The 17,650-nt window shown below is 56.1% G+C and overlaps 3 protein-coding genes across 3 annotated transcripts; 1 reads left to right on the forward strand and 2 right to left on the reverse strand.

Moving 5' to 3' along the window:
* Window positions 1–982: 982 nt before the first annotated feature.
* On the reverse strand, window positions 983–5,113 carry EsH8_IV_000888 (serine/threonine-protein kinase; the record flags this gene model as incomplete). Its single annotated transcript, XM_083265778.1, has 4 exons — window positions 983–1,257; window positions 1,317–4,411; window positions 4,828–5,008; window positions 5,080–5,113. The coding sequence occupies 4 exons, from the start codon at window positions 5,111–5,113 to the stop codon at window positions 983–985; spliced, it is 3,585 nt and encodes a 1,194-aa protein (XP_083124673.1).
* Window positions 5,114–11,387: 6,274 nt separating this feature from the next.
* On the forward strand, window positions 11,388–13,448 carry EsH8_IV_000889 (F-box protein; the record flags this gene model as incomplete). The annotated part of the gene is made up of 1 exon (XM_083265779.1): window positions 11,388–13,448. The coding sequence occupies one exon, from the start codon at window positions 11,388–11,390 to the stop codon at window positions 13,446–13,448; it is 2,061 nt and encodes a 686-aa protein (XP_083124674.1).
* A 620-nt stretch (window positions 13,449–14,068) lies between these two features.
* On the reverse strand, window positions 14,069–15,542 carry EsH8_IV_000890 (Iwr1 domain-containing protein; the record flags this gene model as incomplete). Its single annotated transcript, XM_083265780.1, has 3 exons — window positions 14,069–14,307; window positions 14,371–15,411; window positions 15,470–15,542. The coding sequence occupies 3 exons, from the start codon at window positions 15,540–15,542 to the stop codon at window positions 14,069–14,071; spliced, it is 1,353 nt and encodes a 450-aa protein (XP_083124675.1).
* Window positions 15,543–17,650: the final 2,108 nt, after the last annotated feature.

Consider the following 17,650-nt stretch of genomic DNA (forward strand, 5'->3'; position numbering starts at 1 on the left):
ACCAACTCCAACACCTCCCCCCCCCCTATCTATCCCCGGCCCGACTCAGCATTCCAGGAGTGAGACAAGGACCCCTTGCCACCCAAGGAAAAGGTTGAGGGACCGCCCGCCCAGCTGCAGAGCTCCCTGGTCGACCGGCGGCGGGAGCATACGTCAGGAACCGCCTCTTCTTCACATGCCCCCTCCCTCCCCTCTCCCCCCCCCCCCCCCGCAGTTCACTTGCTCTCCCCTTGCCTCACCGGACGACCGGCCCCTAGAAACGGCTCCCATCCTCGCCGCGAAGCAAAGGCCCTCCTGCCAGACCGGCTGTTTAATGGATCCCCGAGGTAGAGGACGAGCAACCTCGTCTACAAAAAAATGAGAAGCTCAGACCAGATATGTGCGGCACAAGGCGTAGCGGCGAACCTAGAGACCGGGGCGTGGCGGGGGGGGGTTCTCTTAGATATTACCTGGAGATCCAAAGCGCGCATCAGTCGAGCCGCCTTGCGCCCACTCACCCCCCTCACTCCCGAGCGGTGTCTTCGTCTCCAGAGACCTTTTGTTCGCAATGATTCGTATTTTGTATTCCCTATTCACTACGCCGTCTGCCTCCGGATCCCAGCCCCGCAAAAAAAGAATCTTTCTATGAGTGCTGTCTTCGCTGAAATGCCAACCGAGCCCCATGCAAACCCAAACCGAAGGAGGGACTTCCCTCATTCGGCCCTCAGCCGTCTTGTCTGAGAGACCGAGCCTCCCTCCCCTCCTCTGTTCATGACATACAACTCGTCCAAAGCCATCACAGGGCAAAAAAGAAAAACAAGAAAAGAACAAAGCGTCTTCTTGCGTCAAATGGCTCTCTCTATAAGCACATCCGGCTCGCCCCGAACGAGTCGTGCTGTTCAAGATTGCTCTTTAGGGTATCTTGACCAAATTGCTCCGTGGCCCAAAAACAGGTGGCCCCTCCCCCCCGCGTCTCTTCCTCGTCGTCGTCGCGTCGTGTCCTTCACTCCTCATCAACTTCCTGACACCAGGGATGCGCGAGGACCTGGTCAATGTCGTATCTCGCGGTCACATCCCGGTTGAGCATGCATCGTACCAGATCAATGCTATCGTCGCTCATCGTCCACGGTACTCGAAGGTCTCGGTCCATGATTTCGTCGATGCTGTAGAATGGGTTCTCCTTGTAGATAATCGTGTAGAGTAGTATTCCGAGCGCCCACACATCTTGCTCTTTGCCACCATATGGCTTGCCAGCGAGCACCTCAGGCGCAGCATAATCTGGATCAGAATTAGTCTCGTCCGCCTCAGTGGTGGGGGGGGGGGGATGGCTGGCTTACCAATCGTGCCTACAAAGACGTCAAAGGGGCCGTTCTTGATGTATGCTGCACTCCCGAAGTCGATCAACTTGATGTTGCCCTCGCCGTCCAGGATCACGTTCTCGTCCTTGATGTCTCTGTGGACCACCAACGCTTTCGTGTGAAGGTGCCCGATAGCCTTGGCGACTTGGACGAACATACTCCGGCATTCGGCCTCTTCCATGTTGCTCCGAAGTTCGATGTAGTCGAAAAGGTCCATTCCCGGCAGGCCGTGTGGCACCATCTCAATGTAGTAGTTCACGTCGTCCTCGAAGAAGGATTCCATTTCTACAATATTCGGATGTCGGAGGTCGGGCCGTCGCAGATAGTCAAGAACGTGGATTTCCAAAGGCACTGTACCCAGCTTGCGATCTCTCGTCCACGTGTCTACGAGGATACGTCGCTTGGTCACGTACTTCAGGACTACCTTCTTCTGTGTCGTTTTGTACTTGGCCAGTTTGACCTGACCGTAGGCACCCTGGCCCATGTCCTCGATGATCTGGAAGTCATCGATCGACTTCTTTTGTTGTGCCGGCTCAATGACCTTTGGCACGGGCGGCTTGTCCTGTTTCTTCTCTGCGGCGGATCGCGATGCACCAGTCAGCTTTGCTGCGGCCGTCATTGCAACTTCTTTGAGTTGTTTGGTGATGGCTGATGCAGTCGAAGTTGTCTCCCGAGGTTTGGGTTCGTCGGAATCTGAACTAATTTCTAGTGGTGTGTGCGCGGGCGTCTGTCCAGGCGACGGCTGATGCAAGGGAGTCGTCGTTCCAGAGGCCGATGCCGACGTCACGCCGAGGGTAGACCTGGAGGCGTGCATGTGCCTGGAATAGGTGATCCAGAGCGCAAAAACCACTTCTGAATGGGTAACGGAGAAAGTATCGTCCTGGTTATCTCCGACCTTATCCTCATCCTCATCTTCAATAACAGTCTCCTGGATTACCGTGGATTGCTTCGCGCTTCGTACCACTCTCATTTGCACATCGATCTTGAGCTCTGAGCCGTCCCTGTGCTTTCCCGGTAATCCGTCAGGGCGTAGGAAGCTCGCCGCGGCGTCGGGTCGATTTTCCCGGAGACCCAAAATCGCCGATGCCCGGCGGAAACTATGCTCTGGTACTACAATTCCATCGTGCAATTGGACGCCGTCCTCTTCCGTCAGAATATGGAGGATTTTCTCAAAGCCAGGGACCAACGAGTCAATAGCCATGCCGTCGGGCTTTTCGAACCCAAACAAAGCGCCGCAAAAAACCGAGTTTGAGCTCTGGATCTTGAGGCTTTCGGGGTCCACGACGATGATCCCTGCAATGTGCGGAAAGCTCGAGACGCGCAGCTCTGTCTTGCCCCGTACCTGCTCGACGGTGCAGGGAATGTTGACTTTGGCTGGGTTTGGGCATGTGAAAAACCTTCGCTTTACAATCTGCGCAAAGTCGACCTCGCCGGTGCGAGGATCGATGCCTTGCCGTGGAATGCGTGGGATTAGCTTGCCGACGTCCACTCCGGGTTTTAGTGACTCAAAGCCCCAAATCGGCGCCGTGGCCCCCGAGAGTTTTTGAACGATGCCCTCGTCGTCGAGTTCAATCAGCGCCACGTCTTCGTGGATCTCCTCCATGACCCAGATGAGACCAACCCGCTTCTCCTTTACCCACAGACTTGCGGAGCCCGTGGCACCGTTGCGTTTCTGGATTGGAACCACGTCACCGCACAGAAGAACACCTCTGGAGCGACTGCTCTGGTGCCGCGAGCCTCCCCTAAGTTTCGGTGGGTTCGGATCTCCACTATGAACGGTTTGCGCCTTGCGAGCGACGGCTTTCGGGGGCTGCGATCTGGAATTGGGTTTGCTCAGCAACTGGGCGGTAATTCCGCCTCGCCCGCCCAGAAGCGACGTGGTTGAGGTAGTTGGCGGGGGCGCAATCGTTTGTGGGATGTCTTCGGCCTCATTGACGGCATCTTCGGGATCCATCTGCAACAGCTTCTTTTCCAACCAAGCCCTCCGTTCTTCTTGAACAACCTCCAAGATACCCATGCGCCGGACCTCTGCTTTGGTGACTCCGAACAATAAGCAAGCGAGATCGTTGGCCGCGATGATCGTCCATGGCGGCTTAGACTCCGTCGTGAAGATGGCCTGCGCCGCTGGAACCCACCTGGTCGAATGTCCATGGACGGCTGCACCCATTGCACTTGGCATGTTCCCAGCGGAAGCGGGCGACAAGATATGCTCTTGACCTGCTAAGTATGGCTGTGCCATCGTGTCGATTAGCTGTTGGTGGACCGAGACCGGGAGTGTGTCCGTCAGCGTGCGCTTTAAGCTCAGTCTTCGAGACGGCGGTGGTGATGTCTTCGCCGTCGTTCCGCTCTCGTTTGTCGGCGTCCTGCTCGAGCTTTCTGATTCGCCGTCGCCCGTTGGAGACTTTGGGGGCTCATCTCGCTCCTCCATCCTGGCTGCTTCTTCCCTCGCCGAGAAAGACGACTTGGAATGGGTCGTGGTAGGAGATGTGCTTGGTGACCGGAAGTGCTCGGGGCTCGAGGTCCGCGGGATAAAGTCTGCCTCGAACAAATTCTCGCCCGAAACTTGAGGGGGTCCGGTCAAAGGGCCGGTGATGGACTGACCTGTGGATGGGAGGTTGCCCGCCCCGACAAGCTGTGCCCTGGCCAACAGATCCAGCATGTTTTGAGTCTCGACATCTCCAGAGGCTCGGGCCTGGGCACTCGCGAGCGCAACATTTGAGGGCGAAACGGCCCACCCCATCCGGTCTTTCATGAACTCTATGGATCGCTTGAGGACATTTTGCCGGTTGTGTATGTATTCTTCTGACTGGTGGGCGAAGGAGAAAGAATGCAAAGACTCGGAAGGGAAGCGTGACAGGTCCTCGGAAAAATTGGGCGACGATGGATGCGAGCTGAAGGGCATACCGGGAGGGTTCGCAAGCAATGTTGTCATCGACGTTGACCTCGATAGGCCGATTGAGGAGCTTCTAGAAGCGGGGTTTGACGGAGCTCGCGATGAGGGCTGTTGTCGAATTCGACGCAGTCCGGACAAACCAAGGCCATGGTCGTGGTCTGTTACGATGGAGGACCTGTGGCTAAAAGATACTTGTCAGCGTCGTGATGCCTCAATTGCTTATGGGCGGCCATGTGATTGACCAGCCGCCACCCAGTGACAACCTGAGTGGCACACCAGCACCCGTGACATCCACCCGGCCTGCTGCCCGCCCATATTGCTCGGTGTATCTGCTGCCTGCTCTTCCACGCCATGCATCATACGCTCTTGTCTTGCCCCAGCCATCCCACTTGGAAGCGCACTTCTGTCTTTTATTTTCGGCCGCAACGCGCCCATGCGCACATCGCGCGCCCCGAGACTTGCAACAGCCTGCTGTTCCGTGCTCGAGACGTCTGCCTTGGCCGCCAAAAACAACCACATCAATCGAGACGGTCGTGGTCGGCACGACAGCTTTGCCGATAAAATGAATCGCAGTGTATCCAAAGGTGAAGGACCAACCTTGGTATCGCATCGCCGCCCTCCGCAACTGAGCCGGCATCGAAGGAAAACCGCATCCGGCCGCGGCCGGGGTTGTCGGTTATGACGGCGAGGTTTCCGGTGCTTCGGTTCTTGGGGAGCTGCAGCTGGGTCGTCGGGGTTCTGCTCCTTCCGCGGGGCTCTTCGTGATGTGTGTCGGTGCCTGCGGCCAGTGGGAGTCTAGGTCAGGTCGAAGGGCATCGGAGACGGGGCTTGCGTGGTTGGAACACGTACCATTGTTGCGAGGTCCCCCATGCGTCTGTAGCATAATTGAAAGAAGAGTAGCAGTCGATTCGGATAAATGTAAAGGTAAAATGCGGGCAGGAGACGGGTTCGACGATGCAGGTTCGGAGTCGGCGGGGTCGAGGAGCAAAGGTCGGTCTGCTCTGGGGCGTCGGGTAGTAGGAGAGAGAACGAATGGTGGTGCTGACCGAGAGGTGCGGTAGGACGGTGGCTGTTCCAGCTCAGGTACAAATGGAACTGCCCAAGACACCTAGTTAGGTAAGGTAAGAGGGAGTCAGAAGCAAGGTAGGTCAGGTTGGTAGGCAAGGTTTGCCACAAGGATGCGTGTTTGAGAGTTTTTTTTGGCTGGTGGGTGGTAGGTAAAGAACGTTTGGTTTTTGCTGGTGGTCCGACCTGTACGGTAAGGTGAGGAAGGGCAGGATGGAAGGGTCGATGGAATGATCCGACGACAAGCACCTCAGTCTGGAATCGGAGTGAGGCGGACTGGTGCAGCGACAGTGATAGTAACAGCGACAGCAACAGCAGCAGCAGCCACGGCAAGCAGTAGAGCAGCAGACCGACAGAAACCAGCAGTCGAAGCGTCCGGTCTGGTCCTGTTTCGGTCCGGTCCAACTCACCGAAGGAGTAGAAGGGCTAGGAAAGGGAACGTGAGTCGTCTCGCCGTTCCGTGCTAGTGCCAACTCAGAGGCAGCGCCAATGCCAATGCCAATGCCAATGCCAGTGTCAGTGCCGGTATCAATGCCGGAACCGGTTGTGCTCTCTTGTTTGTTCAGTCCGGTCTACTTCCTCTCTCTCACTCTGTGCCGTTGGCAAGCGCGTTGAGCAAGGCAAAAGGTCAGGCAAGTCAAGTGACTGGATCTTACACCCGAGGGACCACCACGTGCGTCTGGCTTTCCTGAAAGGATTTTTTTTTGTCTGTCGTAATCGTTCAAGACTACCCGAGACAGGCAGAAGAGTGAGAGGTGGCCGGGGGTCCAAGGCTGTGTCCAGTCTACTGTGTTGGGTTGCCGCAGATGCTTGTCTGTAGAGAGGGGCGGCCTCGAGAGCTGGGAAATTCCCCTTGTCAAGCCTAGCCAACGGTGCTGGAGCTCGAGGTAACAGCGGGCGTCGAATCACGGACGAGGGCGGCGGCGATGGTGAAGTTACGACGGACAGAGGCAGCACAGGCTCGATGTCACCTTGGAGGTATTGGCTTCGAGGAGAGTGGGAAGATTGGTGAGTGAAGAAAGAGACGAGGCGCGAAGGGAGGGGGAAATGGAAATCCACTTTCTGCTTCTGTTGATCGAAAATTTTGAGATGCATCCGTCCACGGCTTCTTTTGCCCGTGTGTGTCCAGCTGCCTCACAAAACCCTCTTCTCCTCTTGAGAATCCCCCCCCCAAAAACCCGCACGTCGTGCAGTCCGTTGCAGTTTTAGGTGGGCACACAGCACTGGTTACAGGCTTGACCTACAGGTCCGCGAACCAGACGCTATATTGATTGGGGGGCATAATCTGCGGTAATGGCCCTGAGAGGGATGCGAAGTGGGGGGCACGCTGGGCGGCAGAGTCCACCGAGGCGCGCCCTCGCTCTCTCTCTCCTTCTGTCCAAACTCCCCCGACCTTCAGCTGCAGCACGTGAAGCAGCCAGCACCTCAGCTAGACCGACGGTGGACCCGACTCGTCGATGCGCTGAGCGGCGCCAATCTCTCGGGGCGGCCACACACAAAAATGGACTGCATGTCCCGGAATACGTCACAGTACCGCAGCCAAGCCCGGCGACGTGCTGGCCGAAGCCGCGTTCAAGCCATCATCGCCCAGATTTACCCAACAACCCCCCAAGGCCATTGGACAATGGCGACAGCCGCATGTTTCCTCGCAGACCTTTCGGGTGCGGCATTGATGCTCCTCACTTGAAACGAAGTTCAACATCTGCCGTGCGACTGCACGGCGTGGACGGCAACACAACGAACGGGGAGGAGGCAGAGGAAGAAAACAAACATTCCGCCGTCCGCCCACCAACCATCAAAAGACGGGGCAGATCCCTGTCCTTCTCCTTCCAAGAGACGACAACACACGAGTGGCTACCCACGAGGTCCCCTTTTTAATCTGATCTGGCAGTAGAAGGGTAATGTGTGGGCTTGCCAAGTCCGGGCCAGCGGACTTGTAGAGCCAAAGTCGGGTGTAGTACATCGACTGCTTCTTAATACAGGCGGACATCACCCCCGAAATATCAAACCATCAGCGTGGCATCGGGATGCAAAGGGCCAGTAAAATGTGTAATGCAAGCTGGTAGCTTCCTGGACATCCTTTCAACTGGAATGTCATCTTGCTCGGGTATATTACCGTTCCATCTCAACAATGATTAGCGATATTAGAAAATCGGATACCAGTCCGCAAGACTGCCAACGAGAATACTGGCCACCTTTGGCGTTTGTCTAAAGCATGCTATTGTGACCCCGCATTTGATATGTCTGGTGGACGAGAAGATGACCACTGTGCCGCTCACTCCAAGGCTCGAATGGCACCAACGTTCCTCATCCTCATCCGTTGGTCGCTTGGTAGGCTGACTTGGATGCTTTGTGGGGGAGAAGAGCGGGAAGCCGAATGTGTGAGCCATGCTTAATTGCCGCCGCCCGGCTGGGAATCGGCCCTCGTTTCTGCTGGAAGCCATCTGGCAATACGTTTACTTGAGCTACCCGCGAATTCAGTGTCTTATCTTATCGCGAGTCACCAGACGTCTGACTGGCACGTGGTTTGAAATGGGAGCATCCCGTTTTTCTCAAGGGGTTGATCGAGAGTCGGCAGACACCTGAGACAAGGCACAGTGTCACCCTTCTACTATGTGGAACGAAACAATCTGCGAGGCCGACAATTTTGTCGTGTTGTGATTTTGACATGAAATTTACGGCATGGCACTGGTCTTGTTTCTCGATATGTCTTGCCGATGGGACTGAAAGCAGCGACAATTAACACAGAGGTGCTTTCATGCTCGATGGCTCGTGATTGAGACAGGTCGATCACACGACCGCACGGTGAAGAGCGCAGGGCACCTCGGAAACATGGATAAATGCCATCTCCAAGCTTTTTGCTAAAACTCAACCTTGAAAGCAGGCCTTTCGGTGAATGGCGAGAAAAGCTATCTCTCGTAGCTCATCAAGATTAGGTGATGGGAGAGACGAGTGTCGCGTGGCTCACCGCCTGCTGCATCCTCATTTTTGGTACCTGAGTCGTCTGACGTGCCATGGGTAGTACCCAGATTCCCGACTTTCGGCGTGGACAGCATCAGCCGACCAAGCCAGTCTGCGACTGGTGTGTGCTAGCGGGCGCTAGATCAACAAGGCGAGTGCCAGAGACGCCAGATAACAGTGTGAATAGAGCCTCGGTATCAAATCAAGATGATGGATCTGCCTGGAAATCCGCCAAGTTGTCACGGTCCTGCAGATACGGCCGCACGGAACGGCGATTTTTGCGTGAGCACAAAGCGCGGTGGTGTCAGCTTCGGTCAAGCTCCAAGCGAACAGTGCTGAACCCGCCGATGGAGATGGCTGGAGATGGGATATACATATCTCGACTCCCGAGAAAGGATTGTGGCGAAGATGCCCATAATTTGATAGACGGGTTCGATTGTTCCAGGTTTCTCATCAACGTGGAGGCGGTAGGATCAGCCCCGCCAAAATGTTCGAATTCGGTTCTATTTTGAGGGGCCAACATTCTTGTCCAGGGTCGCTCGCATGCGGAACGAGCTAAGAAAGACGGGGGTTCGGTCCCAAAAAGCGCCTACTCCGACACAGCACTCGGGTCGTATGCTCTCTCCGGGGGGTTGGGGCACCTACTATGTACTCAAAGTCGACGTCGGTATGAGGAAATATCCCGCAGCAAGCGCCTGTTGGGGCGAATGTCTAGACGCCTATCATTCGACGACACAAACCTTGGGCTCAGAAGAAACAAACATCCCGCAAGTGTGAGTAGAGCAAACGTAAACAACGAGTCAGTCCGTTTCCTGACAGTTTCGGATGGACTTTCTTGGACCGGGCTACCGGCACCATCTGCCAGTTGTGCCAGTATTGGCTAATTCGGATGGAAAAGAAGCAGATGGATCCGTGGCCCAAGTGGCGACAGAACCCTGGCCATTCTGAGAGACGGCGCCGCGACCGTGCAGGGAGTGAACGGGGAGACGCACCGGCGGTTGAAGACTGGTGTCTGGTGTCTGGCCGGAGTTGAGTTCCTCCAATAAGTGACAAAAATGGTCCGCAAATCAGTACAATATACCACACCCAAAGTACGCACGCAGCAGGAGTTCAAGGGTCCAGCCAGCACGCTAGCGAGCCGAGTAGGGAATCTCTGCTGGGCCGCCAAAGGAGACCGCACAGGATTCGTCCTGCATGTTCCATTGTCCAGGTCCCTGCCTACAGACATTCCGGAGGCGGAGGACCCTGCGGTGAGATGCACAACACCACGACGTGGCGTATGTGCCGCTGATGCTCTTGGGGGTTGTCGGGCAGCTTCCTCCCCCCCACGCCATGGGGGCCGGCGGTGGTGACAACCACGGTGTTCATGGTGTCCATGGTGGTTCGGGGCCGTTGCCTTGCATCAGTTGACTGGTAAAATGGCGGGATACGGGCTGGTGATGGTGCCACGAAAAGAAGACGGTGACTTGGGTTGGGCAAGTGCTCATGTCATGTTCTCGCTCGATTGGGTGTGTCGTAGTGTCAGTCAGCAAAGATCTGACTGGCTATGGGTGGTGGGGTCAAGACACTGGATCATGGGCGACCCACTGCTTTCGACAGCGCTCGGAACGGTTGGAGCAAGTGAGAGGGCTTTCCTGATGTGCGCTCCGGGCGGACCCTTCACCTTCCCCCTCGACCCTCCCCCACCTGCCCGCTCTTTTTACCGGGCCACGGTCCCCGCACCAGGTGGATCAGGGCGGCGAGGTATCTTCCCGTATGTCAACCGCTGGCGTTGACTTCACATTGTCTTGTCTTGTTTCTTGTTTGGTGCTGTGGCCCTAGGTCTGGCTGGCTGGTCTGGCATCTGGTCTGGCATCTGGTCAGTCCGTTTTGCTAGTCGGTCTGAACTCTTTGGTCCACGGCTTCTATTGTCAGACTGTTTACCCGTCGCGCCCCTGGCCAGCCTTCCACAGCCTGGGCCGATCTCAGCCCAAGGCAGTGTGTACTATGTAAGCTAGAGAGGCAGGTGAGAAGACTGGCAGCTTCGTTTGTACCCGTGGTGGCACTTTGTTTCTCTGGGCTTGGCCCCAAGCGGCCGAGGAACCGGGGACCTTCTCATCTGGCCAGTGGCCAACTCCAGATCCGTAAAAACCCAAGTCGTAGTCCCTCCTGTGGAGGCAGTTTGGCACTGGCAGACCTTGTGGATGTGGATGGCGGGCGGATGGCGAACTAGGATCCATCGATAAGGAGGGTCCCTGTTTCGCCGACTGGATGGGCAATGGGGGGTGTGTGAGGGCTGTTTTGTGCATCCGTACAGAGCGCGTTTTAAGCTCACCTTCCCTTACCCTGCGGTGCGGTGTGTGTGGTGCGGCGTGGTGTGGTGTGGTTGAGGTTGTAGTTTTGTTTCCGCCTCTACTTTTTTTTTCTCACTTCTTTCACTTTTCTTCCCTCTCCCTCTCTCGCCCACCCATCTTCTGCCTCTTACACCCAAACTTCCCACCGAAAGCCTTGTCTGTGTCCCGGACTCTTGCTCGTGTGACCTACCACGCAAGAACAAGAGGCCATGATATCTTGAGCCTTCAGTGTGCCATGTGCTCCGCCCCAACCCGTAGGTCCCCTTCCTCCAGCCTTCTGAGGCTCCACACCCCGCTATCTGCTGACCTCCATTTCTCGATAGCCGGCTCACATCCGTTCTGATAGCAGATGCCCATCAAACCCCTGCCCACCCCTCCGTTTTGTCCCCCCCTCCGAGAAAGTGTTCAAGACCACAACCTCTTCCCGATTATTCGCGTTCCATGTCTCAACTGCCCTTCTAGAGACTTGTTTTGTCTCTTGAGCTCTCTCGACCGGTATTCGCGCTTTTCTACGAAACGCCGACTATGAAATAAGGCCGTCCACCAACTTTCCCGAGCGCTCTGCCCTCGTAAGGGTCGAAGTGGATCTCCAAGCTCAGCCCTCACCGAAGTGCCCCGCGCTACTACACCTGCTCCAGACGATACGAGAGAGACTGCGCGACCTCGAAAAGCCGAACTCGGTTTCTGCTTGCACTTCAAATCACTTGTTGTAGCTGTTTCTGAGCCTGTTTTCTGATTTGTTTAGCTGGCGTTTTTTATTTCCTTCGCAAATTTCCTCCAGTCCACCGAGTTGCGACAATGGCCGACACCAACGAGTTCTCCGTGGGGTCAACCCCCATGGAGGTGGTGGATGAACAAGGCCCCGGTGTCTCGACGCCAGCCAGCAAGACCAAAGGCCGACACCGTGTGCTGTGCGGTGTGCACCGAATGTCGTCCTCGCCATCACTGGCAAGAACCGGTCTTACCAGATCCCACAGCAATCCTCAACGCGGCCGCGGAAACATCTCCTGCGTGAGCTTGGCGGGACCCTCGACCGCTGGAACATCTTTCAGTGGCGATTCTTACTTCCCCGCCGGAGCGACAGCATCCGGCTACGCCAGCGCCTCCAGCTCTGTGCCGGGAACACCATCTAGCGAAAACATACAGTTTGTGGGCATAGACGGCCGTTTGGCCATCCGGCGAGTTGACAATGTCTTTCCCGGGACGCAGTCACCCGGCGCCCAGACTATTGGCCTTCCTCCCGACCTGAGGACGACGGGCAAGACGATAGCCAACCCGGCGATTCCCAAACGCGACTTCAACTTTTGGGAGAATATGCCTCACGAAATGCGCGTGCAAATCTTCTCCTACCTTTCACCCAAGGAGCTAGTACGTGCTTCACGTGTCAGCAACATGTTCCATAAAATATGTTTCGACGGCCAGTTATGGACGTCCTTTGACGCCACGGAATTTTACCAGATCATACCAGCCGAATCTCTCGCTAGGATCATCGTGGCTGCTGGGCCATTTATCAAGGATCTTAACTTGAGAGGCTGTGTCCAGGTCGAGCATTACAAACGGGCGGAGGTGGTCGTCAAGGCGTGCAAGAACCTGGTCAACGCCACTCTCGAGGGATGCCGCAACTTCCAACGGAATACACTGCACAGTCTGCTAAGAAGCAACGACAAGCTCGCCAATCTCAATCTGACTGGGTTGACAGCTGTAACCAACATGTCGTGCAAGATCATCGCAGAGTCGTGCCCGCAGTTGGAAATGTTCAATGTGTCGTGGTGCGTGCACATGGATGCGAGAGGTATCAAGGCGGTGCTCGAGGGGTGTCCAAGGTTGAAGGATTTGAGGGCTGGAGAAGTCAGGGGTTTTGACAATCTCGAGGTTGCCGAAACGCTCTTCACGACCAACAACTTGGAAAGGTTAGTCTTGAACGGCTGCGCAGAGCTGAACGACCGCGCGTTCAAGATCATGGTCCACGGAGAAGACCCCGAAATCGACATCCTTACAGACCGACCCATCGTACCACCGAGGAAGTGGCGCCATCTCGACTTGAGCCGTTGCTCCCGCCTCACAACCCAGGGAGTGAGGGCCTTGGGATACAACGCACCAGAACTCCAGGGGCTGCGGTTGTCCGGTTGCACCGAACTAACGGATGCTGCGCTGGAACCCATCTTCGCATCCACCCCGCGTCTTACGCATCTCGAACTGGAGGACCTTTCTGATCTCACCAACAGCCTCCTTTCGGAGCATCTGGCCAAAGCGCCTTGTGCGCCTTGGTTAGAGCACCTATCGATCAGCTATTGCGAGAACCTTGGAGACAGCGGCGTGCTGCCGGTAGTCAAGAACTGTGTGCGTCTCAGAGGCATCGACCTCGATAACACCCGCATTAGCGACCTCGTTCTCGCCGAGGCGGCCCACATGGTTAGCACCCGCTCCCAGAGCGCCGCAACGAAGCCAAAACCGAAAACCGGCCTCCACATGGTAGTCTACGACTGCCAAAACGTCACCTGGACCGGCATCCGCGAAGTTCTTTTCCGCAACGCTCAGTCTAAGCCCTCCACGTCCGAGGCTGGCAAGTTCTCCTTCGCTGCCGAGGCCATCAGCCTCAAGTGCTTCTACAAGTTCCAGATGACTGTCGATGAGCACACGAAGCGTGTGCTCCGCGGTGACCTTGCCTCTGCGAATCGCCTCGAGCGCCGGTGGGCCGATTACATGCAGGCGAACGAGGAGGCGGGGACCACCGGAGCCGGCCATCGCCGTCGCAGACGCCGGGCTAGAGAGGCACAGATGTTGCATGCCAATGAGGAGGAGGGCGTGAACGGCGGCCGGCGACGAGGCCGGACCGTCGGGTCTTGCACAATCATGTGAGGCGACAAATGCCGTCCATGAGATCGATCAAGATCTTTGCAACATTTGGTTTTCTGGAGTTTTCACGGGCGGGAATCTTTCTTCACACTTCCCTCTCCCCCCCTTTCCCCCTTCATCTTTCCTCCTTCTTTTTTCTTTTACAATTGGGTCTTTTTCGTATATATTCATCTCTTGGCGTTACGGGCGAACACACATTTTGCAGCTAGATGTGGGATGCATCGCCATTCACTCCGTGGTCCGGATGATTCGGCGTCTCGCATCGGGAAGGCGTCACTTCATCTCTTGCCCGCGTGCTATTTGCAGGAGCACGTTTTTTTATTCTTGTTTTTTTATATACTTATTCTTCCCTCACCTGGTGTTTAGGGATTGGACTTGGGAGGGGACATTGGGTCTGGCAAGGGTATCTTTTCGGGATGGATCCCGTTTCCACCACACTACAAGAGACAGATTGCGCAAAGGACACACACACGCACGCGAAGGCGAACATTCCATGTATCTAAAGACTGGAGTACTCGGCTATTTCAATTGGAACATGTCAAATTGCCCCAAATCCCGGGTGCGATCCGTGGCCCCCCTCACAGACCTTGGGTAAGGCAATGGGACATCGTTCGTTAGACTGTTTAGTTCGAGCCGTGCTGGCGGATGTACCGGCGGATCTTGTCCTGGAAGACTTCGTCCTCGTCACGCCGCTCATCGCCCTCCATGACGTACATGTCTTCGTCCTCCTCGTACTGGTCGCGGGAGTCGAATTCCTCCTCGTCCGAGGCGTTGGCGTTGCGGAAGAGGTAGGCGTGGCGGTCGTACTCGTCTTCAGAGTCGACCTCATCTTCGGGGTAGTCGGCTGTGTAGTGGTTCTCCGCTGGCAGTCCAAGTTAGTGTCAAGTGCTTCACATGTGTTCCGAGTGACGTGGAGGCGCCCTACCGTTCTCGTCCTCGTCATCTTCGTCGTCCGAATCGTCGTCCTCGTTCCCGTAGAACAGCTCCAAATCCTCCTGCGAATCGAACCTCAGCACACCAATCTCCTCGGGTGGGATTTCCGCCAGCACAGGCTCCGAGGGCGCAAGCTCGTACACCTCGATGACATAGTCGTCGTCGCTGTCATCGTCAACGTCGCTCGCCTCTGTCATGGTCTCATCCTGGTGGCCTCCGTCGAGCTCCCTCGCCAACTCGGGATGCCGCTCAGCGAAGCGCTTGACCGGCGCCTTGGGCTTGAAGCGGGAAGGCGACGCGACGGGCGGCGGCGCCCGCTGCTCCATGGCTTGAAGGTTCAGCCCGATTTCGTGCAGCACCCACTGGTCCATGTCGGAGGCGATCTTGCTCAGATCCTGAGTGGGAGCGACGCTGGGCATGGGCTTGCGCTGCGCCTCGACGTCTGCTGCGGCGGGTCGGGGAGGTCGTTTCGCCAGGGGTTTCTTGGGTGCTGGTTTATTCTCCTCCACCATATCGACGTCGGTAGAAGGGCCGGCTCCGCCTTCCGAGGCCGCTGGATAGTTTGGCCCAGCGGCATTCTTGTTCGCGTCGAGCGCATCGATTGCCCTCCGTGCACTCTTCTTTTTTCCCCTTTCGACAAAGACAGCGGGCCCATACCGGCCCCGTTTGGTTACACCTGCCTTGGGTATCCCGCTGCCTCCAGGAGAGCTCATTGCTGACCTGGACATGTGAAATCGCCTGGGCTCGGCGGCGGGATTCGTCGGGCGTTGCTGTCCCGCTAGCGCCTGCCCCTCGGGGGCTACCTTCTTTCCGGACGGCGCATGGTTCGACGCTGGGGTTGGGACAGACGAGGCCGGGGGAGCGCGCCTGGGGCTCGAGATCTCGTCGCCGGGTTTCGAAGTTTGTATAATCGGCTTGGCTTGGGCGGAGGCATGTTGTGCATTCGCAGCAGATCGGGCGCTGGCCTTTGCCAGCCGTCTTCGGTAAACCCAGCTGCTACCGGTCAAGTGTCGTTTCGATCCCGGCTCAAGCTCTGTCGTTTGTTAGTTTACACCCTTTCACCAGCACAAGCAGAGGAGAGGGCCTCTTACGAAGGTAGGTAACTGGCGCATCCTCGTCGCCCCGCTTCCGCTTGATGTGGATCAGTTGAGGAGGGGCAGACATGTCGGGCTGGAGGCAGACGGAAAACGGATATAGGGAGAGAAAGAGAGGGATGTTGGGCCTGTGTCTGTTATGCTATAGTTCTCGTAGAAGAGATATAAGGTGGGGAAGAAGGTGCAGCTGCGATCCCTGGTTTAGTCTGTCCTCTGCCACGTCGTATTTCATACAATGGTTATGATGATTTTTGCGAGGTGGATTTTTCTGGAAGCGCCGCTAAGGTGACATACCAGCGATAAGACAGCTTATCGGCGAGGTACGTCATTGGACAGAATATTCACCGCTTTCGGCAGAATTATAGCTCATCCGGGGATAACCCCAGGCGGTGGACTGCCTTTGCCGGTTGGGGGTGAGAGCCCCGCCGTATCCGATCATAATTGGTTGGGGGTTTCCAGCTGTTGAATAGACAGCGTCAATACTCCGTTCCAACCAATGCCAATTGAATGCATGAACCAGGTGGGAGACGTCTTGAACGCCCCGACGGCCAGTTGGCCGGCTCAAACTCATTGGAGGTCTGGATGGCAGGATTCGGGGACGAGGGTCTGGCTGAGACCTGGGGGAGCAGATCTTTGTTGTCTTTGCATAGGTTGTCAAACATCTGAAACCCTCCATCCTTTGCCCTGCCCTGCCCTGCCTTACAAGCCTGAGTAAGCCTGCTCGGAAAAGATTGAGCTTGCTGAGAGAGTTCACAGGTGAAAATCTTCAGCCCTCGACCTGCCATCATTGTGCAGTGTGGTGGAACGCCAAAGCTGAACGCCCCCTAGTAGTAAGCTTGCAGGTAGGTTGGCAACGTAGAGTAGACATGGTCAAACTTGTTTATGTATAGTGGCGGATTACCGTGCTGCAATGCAACAAGGCGAGAAACATTTGAGATGGAAGTGCCGTCCATAATTACAGGATTATCCATTCCACGCATAGCATGTCGGTGACATGATGGAGGTGGCTGAAGCTCCGACCTTGCAGGGGACGTCTCGATATCTGAACTCTGGACTGTCTGTCCGCCCTGGTCTGGGCGCCCATCCATCCATTGAGGCCTGTGATTAGCCCGGAGAGTGTGGGGCTGAATGGCTCGTGCACCACGGGAAAGTCTCCGGTACTTCGGAAACATGAGCAGCCACAGCCAATGGGCATGTTCCTGCAACTCCCTGGCTCGGGATGCATCAAGGATGATGACGCACAAAGCATGTCGACGCCGAATGGAGCTGCTGCATTACCTACCGCGGTGCTGATAGCCGCTGCTGATGCCCGCTCCATCGTTGGTGGGAGCTCCTGCTCGTCTTAACATGTATTCGCAGCTACCCACTAACAAATACTCGTATCAAACGGAGGGAGGGGGATGGCGCAATCTTGTCTCGTGCCTCCGAATACAATTCCTCTTCGGTTTCTCGGTCCCATCACGACACTACTGGGTGGTTTGAGACCGACGCTATAAGTCGGCCAAAGTGCTAAAGTAAGTAGTTATAGAAATGATGCGCCGTTGGGTGCATTGCCCCGGCCACCTCCAATCCAACTTGGCCGTCAATCCGCAAGGTAGCTGGCCAAGATAGTTAGGTACCTCAACTAAAGGCAGCAGGCTACTTCCTCCATCTCACCCTCCCAACCTCTTCCCAGTCTCACTTCCCAGTCCCTCCCCTCTGCCCCTGGCCTTTAACATGGCAATACGGAATGATCATGCAATGAACCCCCCCTGTGCTACAGCTTCCTTGTTCTGAGTTGCTGCACGTCCCACGCCAGGCCACTGGCTCTTAATCTCTCAGCTATCTAAGCTCCCCCTCATCTCACCCTGGGCTGCATTTGGTCGCTCCTCCTGTCCGTACTGTGTTCTGGTCTTCGTCAACCCTATCCAGCCCATCCCCTCAAAGCTGTTTCACTCGCACATATACGTAACTCCCGATTCTTCCTCGTTGCGTGAAACACCCAGACGCGGGGACTCCACTCCGAATTCCTCCCAAGAACTCGTCTTGGTTTTTGTCTTTCCTTTTCAATAGGACGTACAACGCTTTCCTTCTTCTCCAAGTACCGGCATCCTAAGGTATCGCCCAGAGACAGCCGCATTCGTGAGCCTTGTTTTCTCTACCCGCCGCCCTCACAGTGGCTTCCAAGGGAACGGAACG

This window comes from Colletotrichum jinshuiense, chromosome 4 (assembly GCF_051148585.1).
Source record: "Colletotrichum jinshuiense chromosome 4, complete sequence".
Classification (NCBI taxonomy): domain Eukaryota; kingdom Fungi; phylum Ascomycota; class Sordariomycetes; order Glomerellales; family Glomerellaceae; genus Colletotrichum; species Colletotrichum jinshuiense.